Raw genomic sequence first — 17,739 nt, 5'->3', positions numbered from 1 at the left:
TTCTTGGTGAGGCCGCAACAACGTGGCATTTTGTATGACATTCTATTACCACTTAATGGCATGGGAGGCCTTGACTGTCTTTGAGGGCTCGTTTGGTTCGCAGGAAAAGGAGGGGGAAAAGTGTGGTCAACGGAAAAGTAATGAAATGCCTCTTGTTTGGTTGGAGTTTTCAAAGGAGAGAGATGGAAAAGTTGTATTCCCATAGGAATATGATTCCCACATTTTATGGGAAAGTCTTTTCCATGAGAAACATGGGAAAGTTACTTTCCCATGAGGTGGGAATCACTCCTTTTTTATTTTTTCCCAAAAAGACCCTTCAGCATTAAAGAAGCATTAAAGAGGCATTAAAGACCTAATTTTTATTAAGGGCATAATAGGAATTATATATAACTTTCCTAGGAAAGTGGATGGTCAACCAAACATAAACACTTTAGAAATTTGTCACTTTCCCATGGTTAACCAAACATGCCAAAAGTACTTTCCTAGGTATCCTTGATTCCCAGGAATCATATTCCTAAGAGGAAAAATACTTCCCGTGAACCAAACGAGCCCTGAGGGAATAAGGAGGAAACAGGACTCTTCTCCCGATCAACTACATTATATTGAAGGCCTCGACGTACAAGCCTAGTATCGATCTTTTCAAAGATCTTACCCCGTATTTTGTCCACATATATTATTCAGACACCAAATCTTTCAATAAGTATTCCATTGTAATATATTATAGCTCTCGAATCACTCTTCGGCCTCTGCGTTTATCCTGTCATCCCCAGCTGCATAGCTCGAAAACGTTTTCTTCTCGAAGATTATTAGAAACTTATGGATATATAGAAGAATCGATCAGCATCTATTTAAGTTATTCCTTATCAGCCGTGAAATACCATATCGATCACTCACTAGTATAGTGACGCTTGCATTTAACAATTGTTCAACTTTCAAAGAAACCAAAAAGTTACAGTAGCTGAAGAAGAGAACATGAAGCAAAAAGCTCCGGTACTACAAGTAATGATGCAAACAAGAAGAGCAGGTCGCAATAAACTCCATGCATCAGTGGAGGCTTCCGTCCTTCCACTATTTGGTCAGTAAGAAGGCCAGTAGCCCTGATCGAATTCGACGCATGGGTCCATTTGCTGGTGGTACCTTACCCCGGTCCCGGCAGAAGTCACGACCCCGTCCGCGATACTGAATCCCCCGTCCGCTGCCATGACGCAGTTATTGGCCAGCATCGACGAGGGCGGCTCGGGCACCAGCTGTGGCTGCTGGGCTAGAGGGACCGGCATGGTCCTCAGGGGCCCCAGGTTGACGTTGAGGCCGGAGAGGTTGTAGGGAGGGAAGTTGAACTGGGGCTGGATGGGGAGGTTCGATCCCGGAGTGCCCCTGGCGAACCTGGACAGCTCCACGAGGTCGGCGTTGGTGTTGAGGTAGCCGCGGCCGCCTACTCCGAAGTGGCATGCCTCCGGCTGGACCATGCCCAGGTGGTGGTGGTAGGGGTTGCCGCGGGGCTGGCTCGACAGGTACTTCTTCCCGCTGGAGCTCTTCATGAACACACGGCAGACCACCCACTCGTCCTGTGTCACCTTCAACATGTTATATCATATCCTATCTTGGATATCAGACAGATAGAGATAAGCAGCGAGAGAGAGAGTATAAAGGAAGAGGATGAACTTTAATTACTATTTACTTTTTGGGAGAAGGTGACAAACATTGTACTTGAATGTTGCTCTTTGTTAGCTGCAACTTACTGGAACCTGTCATGCCTATTTACGGGCATTATTTGCCACCTCGCATCACCGATACCAGAGTTCCAGACTCGTTTGATTTTAATTTCTCCCATGATCTCATCTTTACATGAGTAACCAGACATCTGTATCAGCTGACTATTGCACTTTTGAATCTTGATATGATATCTTAATTTGCAATATCTTGCGATACTGCATGATCTTTTAGGTTAACTTTCTGACGCTAAATACATATACATATAAAAATAAGCTAATATCAAGCACGCTTTTCCTAAAATCGGACTCTGCCGACCATAGCATGTAGAAGGCCATTACTGAGTGGCTGCTGCAAATACAAAACTAATAGATGCTAACCTTGTTAAAAGAACTTACAACTTTTCTGTATGTTATTTAGTTACTAATTATTAGGGGCCGTTGTTGGTTGCTAAAACAAGAACTGATGGCTAACAGTGAAATAACAATGTTTGATTTGTTCATATTCAGATATTATTATTAAACAATACAATTATTTGTGAATGGCAGTGATATGGGAAAACTGGCCCTTCTAACTTGAAAGCATTACATAAGACGTACACCTCTAAATATTGTGTAATATTGATAGTAAAGTAACATTATTTTGCCCTATATGAACTTTATGAGTTTTATGATGGGAAATAATGGACAACGACCGTACAATAACGGTGCTAGTAGACAATCACTATATGTGGAATGTGGTGAAATCCTTTTATTATATATAGTAGAAATACGTTTATAAAATATTAATTGATATAAATATTATATATATATATATAAACAATAGAAGTATATTCATAAAGACCATTACCTAATTTGGCTGTTATAGATATGACATCGTTTGCGACGTCGCCATTATAGCATATAACCTTTGTAATTCGACAAGGTCCAAAACTGTTAGTAGACGCGAAATGATACAAGAACACAACCGACTTGAATGATCTCAGGTATGTTTCCCTAGTTTTTTCCTAAGATTTTCTTTTATGAGTTTGGAAAGACTCCTCAATGGAAGTGAATTACCTTGTTGGCTTTGGTGGCAGATTTGGGTTGCAGGCGGTACTCATGCATGACCCAGTTGGTCTTCTCCCCTCTTGGAGCTCTTCCTTTGTAGAAGACCAGCGTCTTCTTCAACCCTACAAGCTCCGAGGTCTGGCCACTGAAGATCTCCTTGTCTTTGCCGGTCGTCTTCCAGTAGCCGGCGTTCGTCGCTCGGTTCGTTCGGACTCCGGTCGGGTACTTGCGGTCGCGTAGGCTGAAGAAATACCATTCCTTTTCTCCCATCTTCGCCTTAGCTAATAACAGATTCAAGATTTCATTAGGAGAGAGAACAAAATTGGTGTGGCTATTTCGGCGTTCAAAAAAAGAAAAAGAAAAAACCTTCAGCGAGATGAGATAGCGTGAATGAAGAAAGGAAAACAATTTGGAAAAACTTGCCGAGGTTGGAGAGACAGTAGCATACGTTTTTTCTTAAAACTTATAACCTGGCTTGTAATGTTTTCTACCGGTCACCAACTTTGTAGAAGATGAGAAACCATTCTTTGCTAAAACGTTGAACAAAACAAAACAGAAAAAAAATCTCTCTCCGTCATACCTCGGAACAAAACAAAATATAAGGAACTCTCTCTCTCTCTCTCTCTGCAGAAAGGGGAAAAGGAAAAAAAACCCTCAGATGGCTTATGACAATGTTTTATGATTTCCAATTCAGGCCTTATGTTCTTTTAGATTATAATGGAAAATGACTCATCTTTTGCTTTGTATATCAGATTAGCTATGAAATTCTTTCAAGATATAAAAGGACACCAAAACACAGTGGTTACAAATTACTTGAAAACAGTTGTGTATGGAAGCAAAGGCAATTGGCGTTTCATTTATAGAAATACAAATGGGCGTTCTATTATTCGTTGGCAGATAGAATCAAACTAATTATAACAATCCCATCAAATTTTTATTAGGGAGATGAAATGTTTGACTACCTTGCCAAGCTTTTTTTTCTCTAACTATGCACTATAATTTCATATAAAGATCGAGCGATGATCAGAATTCAACATGACATAATTTTATGAAACAAATAATATTTTTAAAAGATTGTTAAGGCATGCTCAGTATCAGTTGATATGAGACATCATGCGTGCTATACCCATTTTATACATCTAAGGACTGCTCTTAGGAAAAAAAAATCACATCTGTGCAGGAATGAAAATATTCCTTGTAAAAGTTCAATTTCTTTGACATTCTAATAAAATCTGAAGCTTGTCAAAAAACGCCTACTTGAAATATATAGTTAGTCATAATTTACACCAAAAAAAAGGGAAAATTATGTATTGAGATTGCTACCTGGGAGATCCCATGGCTCGCACTTGTTGAGGTCGACCTCAGTGATCGCTCTTGCACTAAAATTAGCCTCGGATATCTTGTGGCTCAGGTAGAAAGTGATGAGCTCTTCATCTGTGGGATGAAACCTAAATCCGGGAGGCAGCTGCTCCTCCTTATCCCCTCCTTCCATGTCTGTTCCTCTTTTTTGGTCAGAACAACTAAACCCTTACATAAACCTATCAAGACACTCAACGTACAAAGATCGTATGCTACTCGGAACTTCGAATCTCCTATGAACAAGCTCAGACTATGAAAGAAACCCTAAACTCCAAATAGATTGATGATGGGGTCCTTCACCTTACTTGACCTACTTGATGACTACCTTTGTGCTCAGATCGAGAATTAGGATTTGGAAGCGAACATCAAAACTTACGTTTAGTACAAGAAATTATTGTACGATAATTGGATTTTCTAAGCGACATACTAAGGGTAAGGGAAGGAAGGAAAGGAGGGGAAGGTGTAAACTGTGGTGGCTAACAAACAATATGATATTGATAAATAGAGGGGCTGAGGTTGTTGGTCAAGGAGAAACACACGGCAGCTCCGTTGCCTTTGGGCCGCTGTCTCTCGGATTATTATATAGGGAAGCTAGCTACAGGTCTTTCTTCGCACCAAGCCCGCAAGAAGTTTGAGATTTAAGCTTTTGCTGTGGAGATAGTGTATTCATGAAGCTCTTACCAACTAAGGGTCTTCACTCACAAGATGATAAAGGGTATCAAATCCTCCAATTCATATGTCACTAAAACAATGTTGAGGCTATGGTGACCAGTTGTCTTCTATTGCTGCTGCAATTTTACCATCTTACCCACACCGCATGGGTACGTATAATTAACTTGTGACACTAGCATATTTCAATTCCATTAATTATTTGAAGGAATGATAATTGTAAGTTTTATTTCATGGATGCATTGTTAATAGCTTTTGCATTGGGCAGACACCAGGCTTATGATTATTCGAATGCTTTGAGAAGTAAAATATTTCTAGAATTTTATATGATAGGATAGAAATTAGATGTCTATAAAAAAAAAAAAATTCTGCTTTGTCTTGATTCATTAATTATAATAGGTTACAAGATAAGTTATTCTTGGTAAATCAAATATTTAAAATGATTTAGAGTTTTTATGAACTAAATGTGAAAAATCTATGTATAATTAGAAAAATTATAAGATTAATTGACCAGAGATTTTTGCAGCAAGTTATTCTTAGTTAACTGCCCCAAAAATAATAAATTATTTGCAATATTGAAAAATTTAGAAATTATTAAGTAATTGATGTAAATATCATTACCTTCTTATTTCAAATATTCAGTTTCTCAAATACTTTGCTAAATTAGCATCATTCTATTTTATTAACTTTTCCACATGTAACAGGTTGGCCTTAGTAGCTAATTTCTAATATTCTAAGCAATATATTGAAAGCTTATGTAGAGCACCAACTTTTTTTTCCTTTAAAAATAAAGATAAAACAGATAAACTCTTGGCTTATGCATTCTTACAAGTCTCTCACATGCCATATTAAACGAAGGACGTAAGATCCAGGATTAGAAAATCGTCAACTTCTAGGTCTCTGTCCGTTTTTTTTCGGTGGGGGTACTACAATACTTTAAATAATGCATGGGGGTAAAATTGGCATAATAGGACGCCTCACAAAAGAAGATGACATCCCACACGGATCGGGTCACGTAATCACACACTCCTTAGATTCTGAGTTCCCGACCAAAGGCTCGAGCAGTCAACAACGCGCCACGTGCGAGCGGGTCGCCTGGCAAATGGTCCAGCCACTCGTGCGTTTCCACGTCAGTCCTGGGCCCAGCTGACGTCCCAACCGACCTCTTTGACCCGGGGAGCAGTCGGTCAGGCGAGCCGGTTCCGGGTCCCCTCACACGCAAACCGCTCACCACTAAACAATAAAAAAACACATTTATTAAAGGGAAATAGTTTGATGACTATTGTCTCTTTTGAATTCTCTACGTGCCCAAAATTAGGGTTTTGTGGGGTACAGACGTACAGTTTGGCTTCTTTTATTCCCTTCAGCTATCCTTTCCTTCCAAATATTTGTCTATATGGACTTCTTTTATTCCCTTCAGCTATCCTTTCCTTCCAAAGGTGTGTCTATTTGGAAGTCCTTTTTTGTGTTTGTGTTTCAAATTCCAGTGGGCGGGGGGTCCGTTGGGGTACTAGAAACCAGTGAAAGTTGGACGCTATTGTGTTTTAATTCACAAATTTATTAGACATCTCTTGAGAAAGAGGAAGCAGTGTGCTCATCGAGAAACATTCTTCCTTTTGCCAGGCTTTTTGGCCTGACCTTCCCGAGCTTGGAAAAGAACCATTCTTCCTTTGGATTCTCACACAATCCTTTTTTTCTCCCTTTTGGACGGGGGTAGGACTTTTTTTTATTTTGGCCTGTAGAATACAACAACATCTTTAATTTATCTACCAGGGAGGGGGAGACTAGGGTTTCTATTATTTTGGATGTCATACGGATAAGATTATACTTTATGTGGTTTAAGCTAGTTGCACTCCAGCCTCCAGTAGTACAAGAGCACGCTTGGAGTTCTGAGTATGTTAAGCAATGGTGCAGGAGCGGTTCCTGTTATTCGAAATCTATGTCTGAAGAATAAGATGAATGAATGACGATTGACGAATCTGGCGTTCGATGCAAGGACAGTCATATTGCATTGTAACTGATGCAGATCAAGGAGGAAACAGACATCAGTCTACTCATCAATTGTCTTTTTTTTTTTTGCATGAAGAATCTCTCTCTCTCTCTCTCTCTCTCTCTCTCTCTCTCTCTCTCTTATGTATGTATGTATGTATATATCTGTGTATGTATGTGTATGTGCACGTGGCTTGCCTTAGTCAACCAGATGCTGTGTATGATTGAGAGATTATCCTTCTGGGTCTAAACTTAGACTGACTCCCATTCTTTGGATCTAGAGACCAAGTCTTGGGGAGTATTAAACCATGATGGCAGATAGCTAGCAGTTCCAATCGCTTAATTGTAGTTTCCATATCTGTGGTTTTGTGCTATGGTCTGCCAAAATTTATTAAACTAGAACAGGGCATTTTAGAGAATAATTTAGATAGAAGTAAGAATGTTCTGTCTTGAAGTTTGATCTTGCATGCCTTTAGCAAAATTGCAAAACCAATTGCTTGCTCGCTTTTGCATCTTAGTAGCAAGACAAATACAAAAAAACAACAAATTGCTTACTATTTTCAATGCCAGTATCACTTTCTGTCAGCTTAATGCTTCTTTGGTTATGACCAAGGGAAGACTCAAAGAAGCTACCTTCGTATAGTGATGAACAAGCTTTTCTAATGTCTGCAGCCGGCTTTACGTATCAAACACTTCAAAACCTGGAATGGCATGTAAGTTTTGAACCCATCTTCATGTTCTCCACCCACCATCACATATTAGAGAAATATGCAAAAATATGCATGCAGTGTCTCTATCAACTCCTCAACAATATCTAACTGTGTTTGGCAATTGCATACCTAGAAGAGATTAAGATCATATATGTAAGTTTGACTGATGTATCTGACAGATATGTTTCTAAAGTTGTTTCAAAATATTGGCAGGCTTCAAATATTTTTTCAGTGTTAGGTTGTCTGCATCTGTCAGTGCAACTAATTTCATTGTAAATGTTTGGAACATGCTTCAATATTCATGTGTGTAGTGTTGATGGGTGATCATGTGAGCATGATGATGGACATCAAGCAAGGAGTATATTTCTCCCTCTTGGCTCTTTCAAAATAATACTGTCACAAGATAACAAAAATGTTCACTTTACGGTGTTATATAAACCATATTTATAGGGAAATCCATTCTAGTAAAATGGTTATAATTCATGCTTCCGAACAACTCAAAATTCTTTCCCATAAGATTTGTTTTCCTCTTTGTTTGCTCTTCAAAATCTGCCTATTGTTTGTTTTAGAAACTATGATATGACGAAAGCAGATGCTCACTGCATGAACGATAGAAATTGCTGCAATAACTTTCCTCTCCATTTCCAAATTTCATAATTGGACTGCACATGAGAGCAACCTCTGTTTACCTTCTAATAAAAAAGATGCCCTTAGCATTCATCAAAAAAGCAAGAAACATTAGTAAGAACACTTCCAGATGTAAAATGGTTGCATAAATTGAAAAGAGCAGTTTGATTTCACTTCCTTCAAGATTTCTCTATAATTATGACATAGACATGTATTAGAGACTTTATTTCAGTCATGTCATGTAAATTAACACATGCTTTTGAATACTTCTTCTTTGATTCAGTTACATGTTCTATGATGGCCTTGTAGATTCATGGAGCATAGTAAAGAGGCTTCTCTATAAACAAATGATGGATAGGGATATCTTAGATTTTACTTTCTCATTTGCTTGTCAAACACTTCAGCATAAAAAAAATTCGGGGCGGCTTCGGTGTCATTTTATGTTCTTGAATGGGACTTTCACCTTGTTACACTGAACCGAACCTACAAGGGCAGGTATTATTTTTCTTGGTACCATTACCAAGTCGTTTAAAGCTTTTTTTAAAAAAAATATATCCTTTGTCGTTGAGGGTGGGAAGTTATGGTGGTTTAATGCAAGAAAGAAATTATAACTACTCATGTATTATTGAACTGATAACCAGGGTCTCAGTAGAACGAGTTACCAGAATGCAAACAAATATCAAAAGTTATTATTGTCTGATTGATGGATTTTGATCATAGTTTAAAATTTTTCTGTTCTTCTGATTGTTTGCGAACTTCGACTAATGTGTTCACATTGATGTAGCCTTTCTGATACTTATTCCTAAAGAGCCATTTTCACATGGCCATTCTTCTTTTTTAAAAGAAGACACTGATCGCTTGCATAATCAACATGATATTAGTGTCATGAGAGTGCAAACATTAAAATTTTAGTTGGCATTATTCTGTTGTCATGGTTATGCATTTCTCTATGCTCTACTTTTTAATGGGAAGCTTCTCATGTAATCCTTGTAGTTACAATCTTCCTCACAAGAACCATTTCCCTTTTTTTTGGTAAAGAACAAGAACCATTCAGGAATGCAAGTGTTTTTAATGATAGGACTAAAATCATGGCAATACCATTAATTAATTAAAACATGGGATCATGAATTCTTTATATTGTGATGATAGTTTACAAGGTAACTCTTTCTAAAATAATACATGATTACATTCTGATCCATGCTAAAATAATATATTGCGTTATAGTTTCTGGCATTCTATCTGTACATTTTGGTTGTGCCTCTGCATTGCACAGATCTTGTCATATACTAATCTTCTTATGATAAAGCAATTGTGTAGAAATAATAAGCTCGTGCTCTCTTAATATATAACCTATCTAACAAATAAAAGTTCCATAAATGGGAACTCCAATCTAATAATTCTTATCAAATATCAACAAATTCACAGATAAAAAGGCTCGATTGAGACTTGTAATAGATGATTTTTAGCTTATAATCATTGCAAGGTTAAAAGTAATTGTTCATTACAAAAATTCAGACACATATATAGTTTTCCCATCACTTATAAATTTTATGTACATGTGTTAAAAAGCAATAACCATGTTATAGTTGATCTTTGAATAATTCTATGAGATCTTGCAAGGAACCCAGTATTCAGTCTATCTAGAAAATTTAATTAAGTGCTCAAGTCGAGATTCATGAGAAGAAAAACACTTTTTTTCAATAATATCTGCAAAGAAATGGAAGACTAGAACACGCATGGTTCTCCTGAATAACTTGTCAAGCACTTCAAAGTAAGAAATTTCATGCAAGTTTTGATCACTGTCATGACATTATTAGATGGAACATCCGGGTAGACGAAATAGTGCGTTGTAGATTAGAGGATTAGTTTTGTAGTGTCTGACTGACTACGACGTAGAAAAACAAGATTATAGTCACTGGGATTGAGATATAACACAGATTGACCGATAATTAAACTACACTTGATGAGTTATCTAACCATTTTTTTAGTGCGTCAAGAAATTGAAGGAATGGTTATACGAAATGCTAATAGCTTTTCCAAAGCTGCTCAAAATCACGACTGTAAACAACGGCCGACTTCAAAGTGTTGATTCACATCGGAGTTGTTTGTTAGAAACACATACACGCCATCGTTTGTCGCAGACATCTCCGCACCGTTGCTGGAATTTGTCTACCAAGCATTATTTATTCCAACATTGAAACATTCAACAGACATGCGCAGCATCATTAAACTTCAAGTTCCCGGGATATCCATCCGCCTGAATCAATTGCTGTGCTACACCATGATCTCAAATCTTCAAGCGCAATGTGACAATGACATTCAGCAAGAACTGATTATTTTCTTTCTTGAAACACACTTGTTATTATAAGGATTTGAGTTATTGATGACCATGAGAGTTACATTTGTGTCTGATCTTCTTTTTGGAGCTCTCTCCCCTCTCTCCCATTCCTGCTGATGTATTTAGTCATACATAATTTTAGATACTTGTGGTTGCTTAAGGATAATATCTTCTATCCAAGACGTGTTCCTAACTTTTGAGTATAACTTTTAAAAGATTTCTTGAAATGGGTTGGTTCACCGGCCCATAGTAAGACAGTAAACATGACTAGTTTCTTGAACTATCTGATTATGGTCCTCCAGGTAGCCATATACAGGGTTGGTGGCATCACCTAAAACAAAGTTGCAATGAGGAAGTTCCAGACCACCACGTTATCCTATTGCATCGACAAGATTGCATGTGAAGACGGTGAGTGATGGGCAGTTCAAAATGAGAGAATTAAAGAGGGTGGAGAACGCTCTAAGCTCGTTTCCATACGCTATTTTTGGGTTAGAATGGTGGGCCAAAACCTCAGAGTGATCAGTAAGACTCAGTAGAAACATTGCTTCAGGCATCCATATATCAGTAGATTTACTTATCAAACGCTACCATAATTTATATGGATCTTGTTTCTGGATAATGGCCGGTATACCAGAAGGTTGGTTCGCCCTGGCAATTTAATCACTCACGAGAAATCAAGTAGGCCCACCAAAGATCAAAGTTGTTTGTTAAAATTATAAGCAGTGTCTTGAATTCAGGTGTGCATCCATAAGATCTCATTGGTGAGAAACGAAGTGATATAAACCTTGTACGATGCTAGTTTCTAGCATTCTTCAGCAAAATCTTTCTGGGTGTCATAAATATTTCAGGTTATGTAGAATTCAGAACGTTGGTAACCCTTATTTTGGAGTGCTGGCGATATATAAAATTAGACAGTCCAAGTAATTTTTCTTCTCAATTAGTCAATCCATCAACATAGAGTCTGGATTCGTGTAAGTTCAATAGACAGGAAGAGGGGAGGCATCTTAGAAATATATAAGACAGTAGAAGAAAGAATGATTGAGACACTAATCACTTGTAGCTTCGGGTATTTCCATTCATACTGGTTAAACCCTCTCTCTCTCTCTCTCTCTCTCTCTCTCTCTCTCTCTCTCTCTCTCTCGCGGTAATGCCTAAGATGTTAGATCTTGTAATTGGTAAGCTCTAAGAAGCTTTCGCAATATTGTTTTGATGATCTTATAAGGAAACAAATGGTAGCACGCAAGCAAGAACGCAATAATACTCCGAAGGTTGTTATGCGTTGAAGCCCCAATAAAGCCCTAATTATAATAGTATGCTAGGCTTGAACTTCCTCTTCGTAACTTTGGGCTAACAAATTTACAAGGACTCTTCAGGTTGGGACCTGATGCATGTAGTGTTTTGTAGATAATCCACCAGGTTCAGCTGATCTCTGGAGTGTTGCATTATAATTCATATAGACAACAGAAAAAAGTTTTAATTAGTAGTGATTTTTGGGAGGAGGGGGGGGGGGGGTGCATTCTAGTTCATCCCGAATTGAAATTCTTAGACCTCCAACATACCTTGCACAAGTTGTTCTTCAAATTCTTTAAGATTATTGTGAGCCATTAGCTTGTAGAATTATTCAGTGTAATCAATCACACATCTAGACTATTGACAAAAATTGTTGAATTGAGAAAAGGCCATTTAAGCAAAATCCACTAGAAAGAATTTCTCCTTAAGCCTAGATTTCATTTTCTCCTAAAAAGAAATCTTAGGCTTTTCTTTGCGAAGCTGCATCTCTTGAACTCTATCTCACAATGCTGAAGCATAATTATGAAGCCTTATAGTAACAAGCTTCACTCTTTGAATCTCCAATGTCTTCTTATATTCAAAGAATTATGGCGCTAAGCCATGCATTCAAGAAACTCTTCGGGTTGAAGGCGACCATGGAATTTCAATAAATCAATCTTCAAAATGTGGAAATCACGACACAATATTCTTTCGAATCGTCCTCCATGATTGGCAAATGGATTCACATCGGATTTGTCACTAGAAAACCCACGGCTTAAACCACCTCGCTCGCTACGAGCTTCTCGGCGCTCAAGATGAAAGTAAGTTCTTCGACTTGTCTTCGAAGTGCTTGAAGTTCATCATCCCTTTTGTCCCTCATTTTGTTGCCACGTCGTCCTCTATCTCTTCATGCCTCCATGAGAAAGAAGAGAATAACCCAAGAGCGTAATCACAAGCTCTGATACCAAATGATAAAGGGGGTAGGCCAAATGAAAGGATAAATGGATGAATAATTATTCACAACAAGAGAGGAGGATAGATAAGGCGAGCTACAAGCTCAAGCTATCTCATATATCAAATAGTTTAGTAATCACAATCTATCTTTTATCATCTACCGCATGGTCTATTTATACTAATCTACGCATTAATCATGCTTCAACTTACTAAGCACCCATTACAATTTCTAAACCCAAAATAAATGTAATCACAACTTACTAAGCACCCATTATAATTTCTAAACCAAAAATAAATGCAAGCACAACTTACTAGAAACACAACTTCCTATAAATTAAAGAGATAAGACTTTGATTTTTTAACTACAAGTAGATTCTTCTATACATCAGTAGTTTACGAAGAGAAGATAAGAAATGTCATTCTATCTGTAATAAAATCTTGTCAATTTTTGAGATAATACCTAATGCCTAAGTTTTGAAAATGAAATATCGTTTGGTGATCGAACCTATACCATTTATCAAAGAACACATTTTTATTAAACAAAGCATAATACGGGCGCTAAGACATACAAACTTCTCTTGCCAAAGTTTTAGCTCTTAAAAGGAGGGGATGCAAATGGACCACATGATGACCATCTTTGCCACCTCTTAGTCACCTGCCCAAAAACTAATCCATTTAAACAACCATGTTGCTGCTTGATTATTTTTGACAAGACAATATTGCCATTATAAGGTGATGGATATAGAAGTAGTTAATGATACATACACGGAATTATGAATAATTTTATCTTCTGTGTTTGCATGTAGAGATTGAATTTTAGTCTACAGTAATAGACATGGTGATGCTACTTTAGGGTTGTACGCCTAAAAATAATTAGCAATGATATGTATAGAGATCTGTAAATAAATATATTTTTGTAGTCTCATGGTTGACTTGTTTATTAAAAAAAACAATATGGCGCACCTAAAAATAAACTATGATAAGCGTTAGGATCTATGCATCGTCTCATTGAGACGTTGTGGTTACTTAAGGAACATAACGTAATTTTGACTCTTGCAGGGATTTTTAGATAATTTTTTTCATGTTTTCGTTCAAATATTGCAAGCAATTTGCAGCCTCTATCATGGATAGTGAAGCAACTTCAAGATATGGCAAATCTAAAAATAGCTTATGGTACATATGGGGGCTCACATATATATATTTTGAAAAAAAACTCAGTGATTCTGCTGCTGTTTCAGGGCAGTGAACTCAAAAATCATTTTGATGTGCACAGACAGTATAAATAATTTACTTTTGGTGAATATATCGAACATTAAGGGTGATTAGTGGAGATAATGGTGAGTCAAAGCGTGATTTGCCATCAAAAAACATGCTGGAATGTGGCTGAAAAAAGTTTCTTTATTAAAGATGCATGAATTAATTATGGACTTAGTTTCGGGTATTTTTAGTAGAAATTTTCACTGTGTTACTTGGAACTAAAAGTTTTCCTTTAAAAAAGAAAAAGAAAAAAGAGAGAAACCTTAGAACAAATGGTTTTTCTTTATCAATGCCTAATGTAACAAGCTCTATCGATGAGCAGTAACCACTGGAGATTTTTCTGCGTCTTGTTCTTCTTTCTTTTTTTTAATGTCTGATGTGTTCTTTGGCTCCTTTTGTGCTGTAAGCAATCGAGGAAATTTTCTTAGAGATACAATATTTTTCTTTGTGGAATGGCCTGAAGGCATGAAGCAAAGCACTGAATATGCCTTTTTATTTGGGGTATACGTCTCAACAGTTAAACAGATCATCCAGAAGGTGACACCACCCTCGATGCTAAGTTCAAGAGATCGCATGGAACCTTACATCTGGATTCTGCAACCATGAAATGAAGTTTGAGGGTTGTCAGTCTATGATGACTGTTTTTTTTTGCATGATATCGTTTTTCTGGATCAATCCTCAAATTTTCGTACTCTTTCTAAACAATAATCGCTCCATTTCCATTTGATATCTACTTATGAAACAATAAGATAACAGATCACCTGTCCTTGAATGTCCTAGATTCCTTTGCTGCTTCATGATATAGGTGTTTTTACTGCAATCACTGTACTGAAAGTCCATCTACTTGAACTGAAACCATGCCTCTGCTATATATCTAATTAATTTCTTGCTCGCATAGCTCTTTTTTTTGGGGGGGGAAAAAGCAGAGTTGACTTATGGACTGAACTCTAGCTGAGCCAACTATGTTTGACCTAACTCAAGCTCGGATCACTGTGCATCATCTAAAAGTATTGAGGAAGATGTCATAACCCGCCAAGCTAGACGAGGACTTGCTTGGCTTGGTTTGCAGCACTTATTCCTTTCAAGGTCTCTTTTTGAAGGATTAAAGCACGCATCCCGGTTGACTCGAGCTGACTCGAGTTAGCCCATCAGTTTCATCTCACCTTTTACCTATGACTCGAGAGCCAAGCTCAAACAAACAATATGAAAAGTATATGCTAGGGATTGTAGTGACTGGTTCAATTGTCACCACTCAGGTAAATGCAATGCTACATTATAGAACAATCATTAGCAGTTAAACATGTCAGCTCTTAAAGTTGTATACTATCGTGTGTCAAACCCACCAATTCCATAGAGTATAGCTTTAAGGAACATACAAAACCTACTGTACATATACTGTCTAAGTAAACGTACGTATTAGAGCTACTCCTCGAGATATGTGGTTAGTGTATACCGACTGATGGGTCAAGATTACTTAGCCTAATTTGTGCCAACCATGCATGCTCTCTCTTATTTTGGTTGAGCTGACCTGGTTGGTCACAGCCAACTCGGTTTTTGGAACTCAGTACTAGAAGACAATTTCTCCATGCAAGCTGTGAGAACTATAAAGAGAAGTGAGAACATTGTTAGAAAGACCAGTCCCTGGCTAAGGCTGCCCTTCTTTTGCTTTCACTCAAAGCTTTGTGGGCTGTCCACGGCTCCCGAGATCTGCCTTGCCATCTAACCTCAATTGTATCTAACTACTTAATCAACTTTTTAATATTCTTTAAAAACCTATCATTTTCTATTGCTTTAGAAAAAAAAATACTCGGCACTTTTGGTCGAATAATTAGAGGGAATACACGGGCGTTTTTTGGGGAAGTAGGTTCGTTAATATTTTTCCAACTCATGAAATGTAACGCTCCTACGTATAACGGGAAAGCTAACGGATTTTTAATTACTTAATCTGACAAAAGTATTAGTAATATATGTTATAATAACAATAATAAATCTCCCGCCGGCTTGGATTTTGACGTTGGACCGCGTGAAGCGACGTTCTCCGCTCCGATTGGAGGTGAGAAAAGAGAGATAAACCGAATAAAATTAAAAGAACTTCTTCCTGCATTAAATATTTATATAAATATAAATATAATGTATTTTAAGTCTCCCGTCTTTGAATAGGGCTGAAACCGAATATTCAAATCATTTCTCTTTCTTCCTCTATTAAATCTGATCTTTGACTTCTTTTACTTCCTGTTTCTTCCGAAGATTAAGGCCCTGTTTGGGGAGCTGTTGGCAGTAGAGCTGTTAGAAGTAGAGCTGTTGGAATTAGAGCTGTCTGAAGTAGAGCTATTATAAAAAGCTGTTTGCTGTTTGGTAACTACATTCGTAAAGTGCTGTGGTACTTTATTTTGTGTTTGGTAAACAAACTGATAAAGTATTTTTGTATGACAAAATTACCATAAAGGACATTGCATAGTATTATATAACAGAACATAATAAAACATAACATAAATTAATACATAAATATATGATATAGTATAATATATATTATTGTAATATAAAATAATATTATGTTGATATAGCATAATAGTGATATAATTATTAGAGTAAATTAATATTTGGTAATATAACATAATATTAAATTATTTAACATAATATATTAATGTATTATGATATAATGTAATATATATTATATTTATAGTATAATACAATAATAAAAGTATAAACTATTATAATTATTAGTATAAATTAATTTCTCATAATATAACATAATATTAAATTATTTAAAATAACATATTAATGTATTATAATGTAATGTAATATAATACATTAATATGTTATTTTAATATGGACATTTTTGTCAAAAATACAGCTTTCCGAAAAAGCTGAAACAGCTTCCTCCCAAAAGCTCCAAATTGGAGCTTCTTCCCAAAAGCTGTTTTCAGCTTCCCGCAAAAGTTGAAACAGCTTTTTAAAAAATTTTCCAAACACAGTTTTTCATCTAAAAGTACTTTAAAAGCTCCCCAAACATGGCCTAACTTCAACGAAACCGAGAGAGATCCCAAAAAGTCGCCCTATTTTCAAAGTATAAACTTTCTCTTTCTTGGATGATTCAGATCGTTGAATTTATCTTTTCCGACTTTTCTACTTTCAAATCTTGTTTATTTCATCAAATTTTTTTTAATATTAAATATTTTTTAAAAAAAACTGATATTCAAAAAAATAATATATTTCAGAATGTTTTATATTTGATCGGGCATCCACTTTTCTATAAAAGTTGTATAAAATACCTACTATACTCTTAATAAAGTGACAATTTTTTTCTCAATTTATATAAAAACTTAAGCATATTTTTGAAAAAAATTATTCCAATTTTCGGCCAATGAAGTAGACTCTCTCATACACTTTTGGTAGAAAATGCATGGAGTAACATATGCATGCAAGCCGCATGAAATATAATATCTGAATGTAAAGAGCGAAAGAATTCAAGAATAATACCAAAAAAGATTTTCTGTATGCAATTAAATACCATGTGGCGGACGAAATTTAAAGAGATGGGTGAGAAGTTCATTGTATTGGAGATGGTTTTAGAAGGTAATGGTTATATAACTTGTATATTTCTTGATAGAGAATAGCAGAGGCTAATACGTATGTTTAAAGCATGTGGAGTATGTAAGATCCCCAAAAAAAAGAGCCAAGAATTTCATTATAATAGCAAAAAGCTTTTAAGTGTAAAATTAAATACCGTGCCCAGACAGACGGAATTTAAAAAAGATGGGTGAAAAGTTCGTTGCATTAAAAGTGGCTCTAGAAGGTAATGGTTATT

General features: G+C 36.5%; 1 protein-coding gene across 1 annotated transcript; it reads right to left on the bottom strand.

Annotated features, from left to right (window-relative positions):
* Window positions 1-875: 875 nt before the first annotated feature.
* On the bottom strand, window positions 876-4,675 carry LOC103715519 (protein CUP-SHAPED COTYLEDON 2-like). The gene is made up of 3 exons (XM_008803174.4): window positions 4,083-4,675; window positions 2,769-3,040; window positions 876-1,565 (listed from the first exon to the last, which is right to left on the bottom strand). Exons 1-3 carry the CDS (start codon window positions 4,249-4,251, stop codon window positions 1,077-1,079), a joined length of 930 nt encoding a protein of 309 aa, XP_008801396.2. The 5' UTR covers window positions 4,252-4,675; the 3' UTR covers window positions 876-1,076.
* Window positions 4,676-17,739: the final 13,064 nt, after the last annotated feature.

This window comes from Phoenix dactylifera, chromosome 7 (assembly GCF_009389715.1).
Source record: "Phoenix dactylifera cultivar Barhee BC4 chromosome 7, palm_55x_up_171113_PBpolish2nd_filt_p, whole genome shotgun sequence".
In the NCBI taxonomy this organism is placed as follows: domain Eukaryota; kingdom Viridiplantae; phylum Streptophyta; class Magnoliopsida; order Arecales; family Arecaceae; genus Phoenix; species Phoenix dactylifera.
The sequence above is the reverse complement of the archived record's forward strand: the minus strand, read 5'-3'. Positions and strand labels throughout refer to the sequence as shown.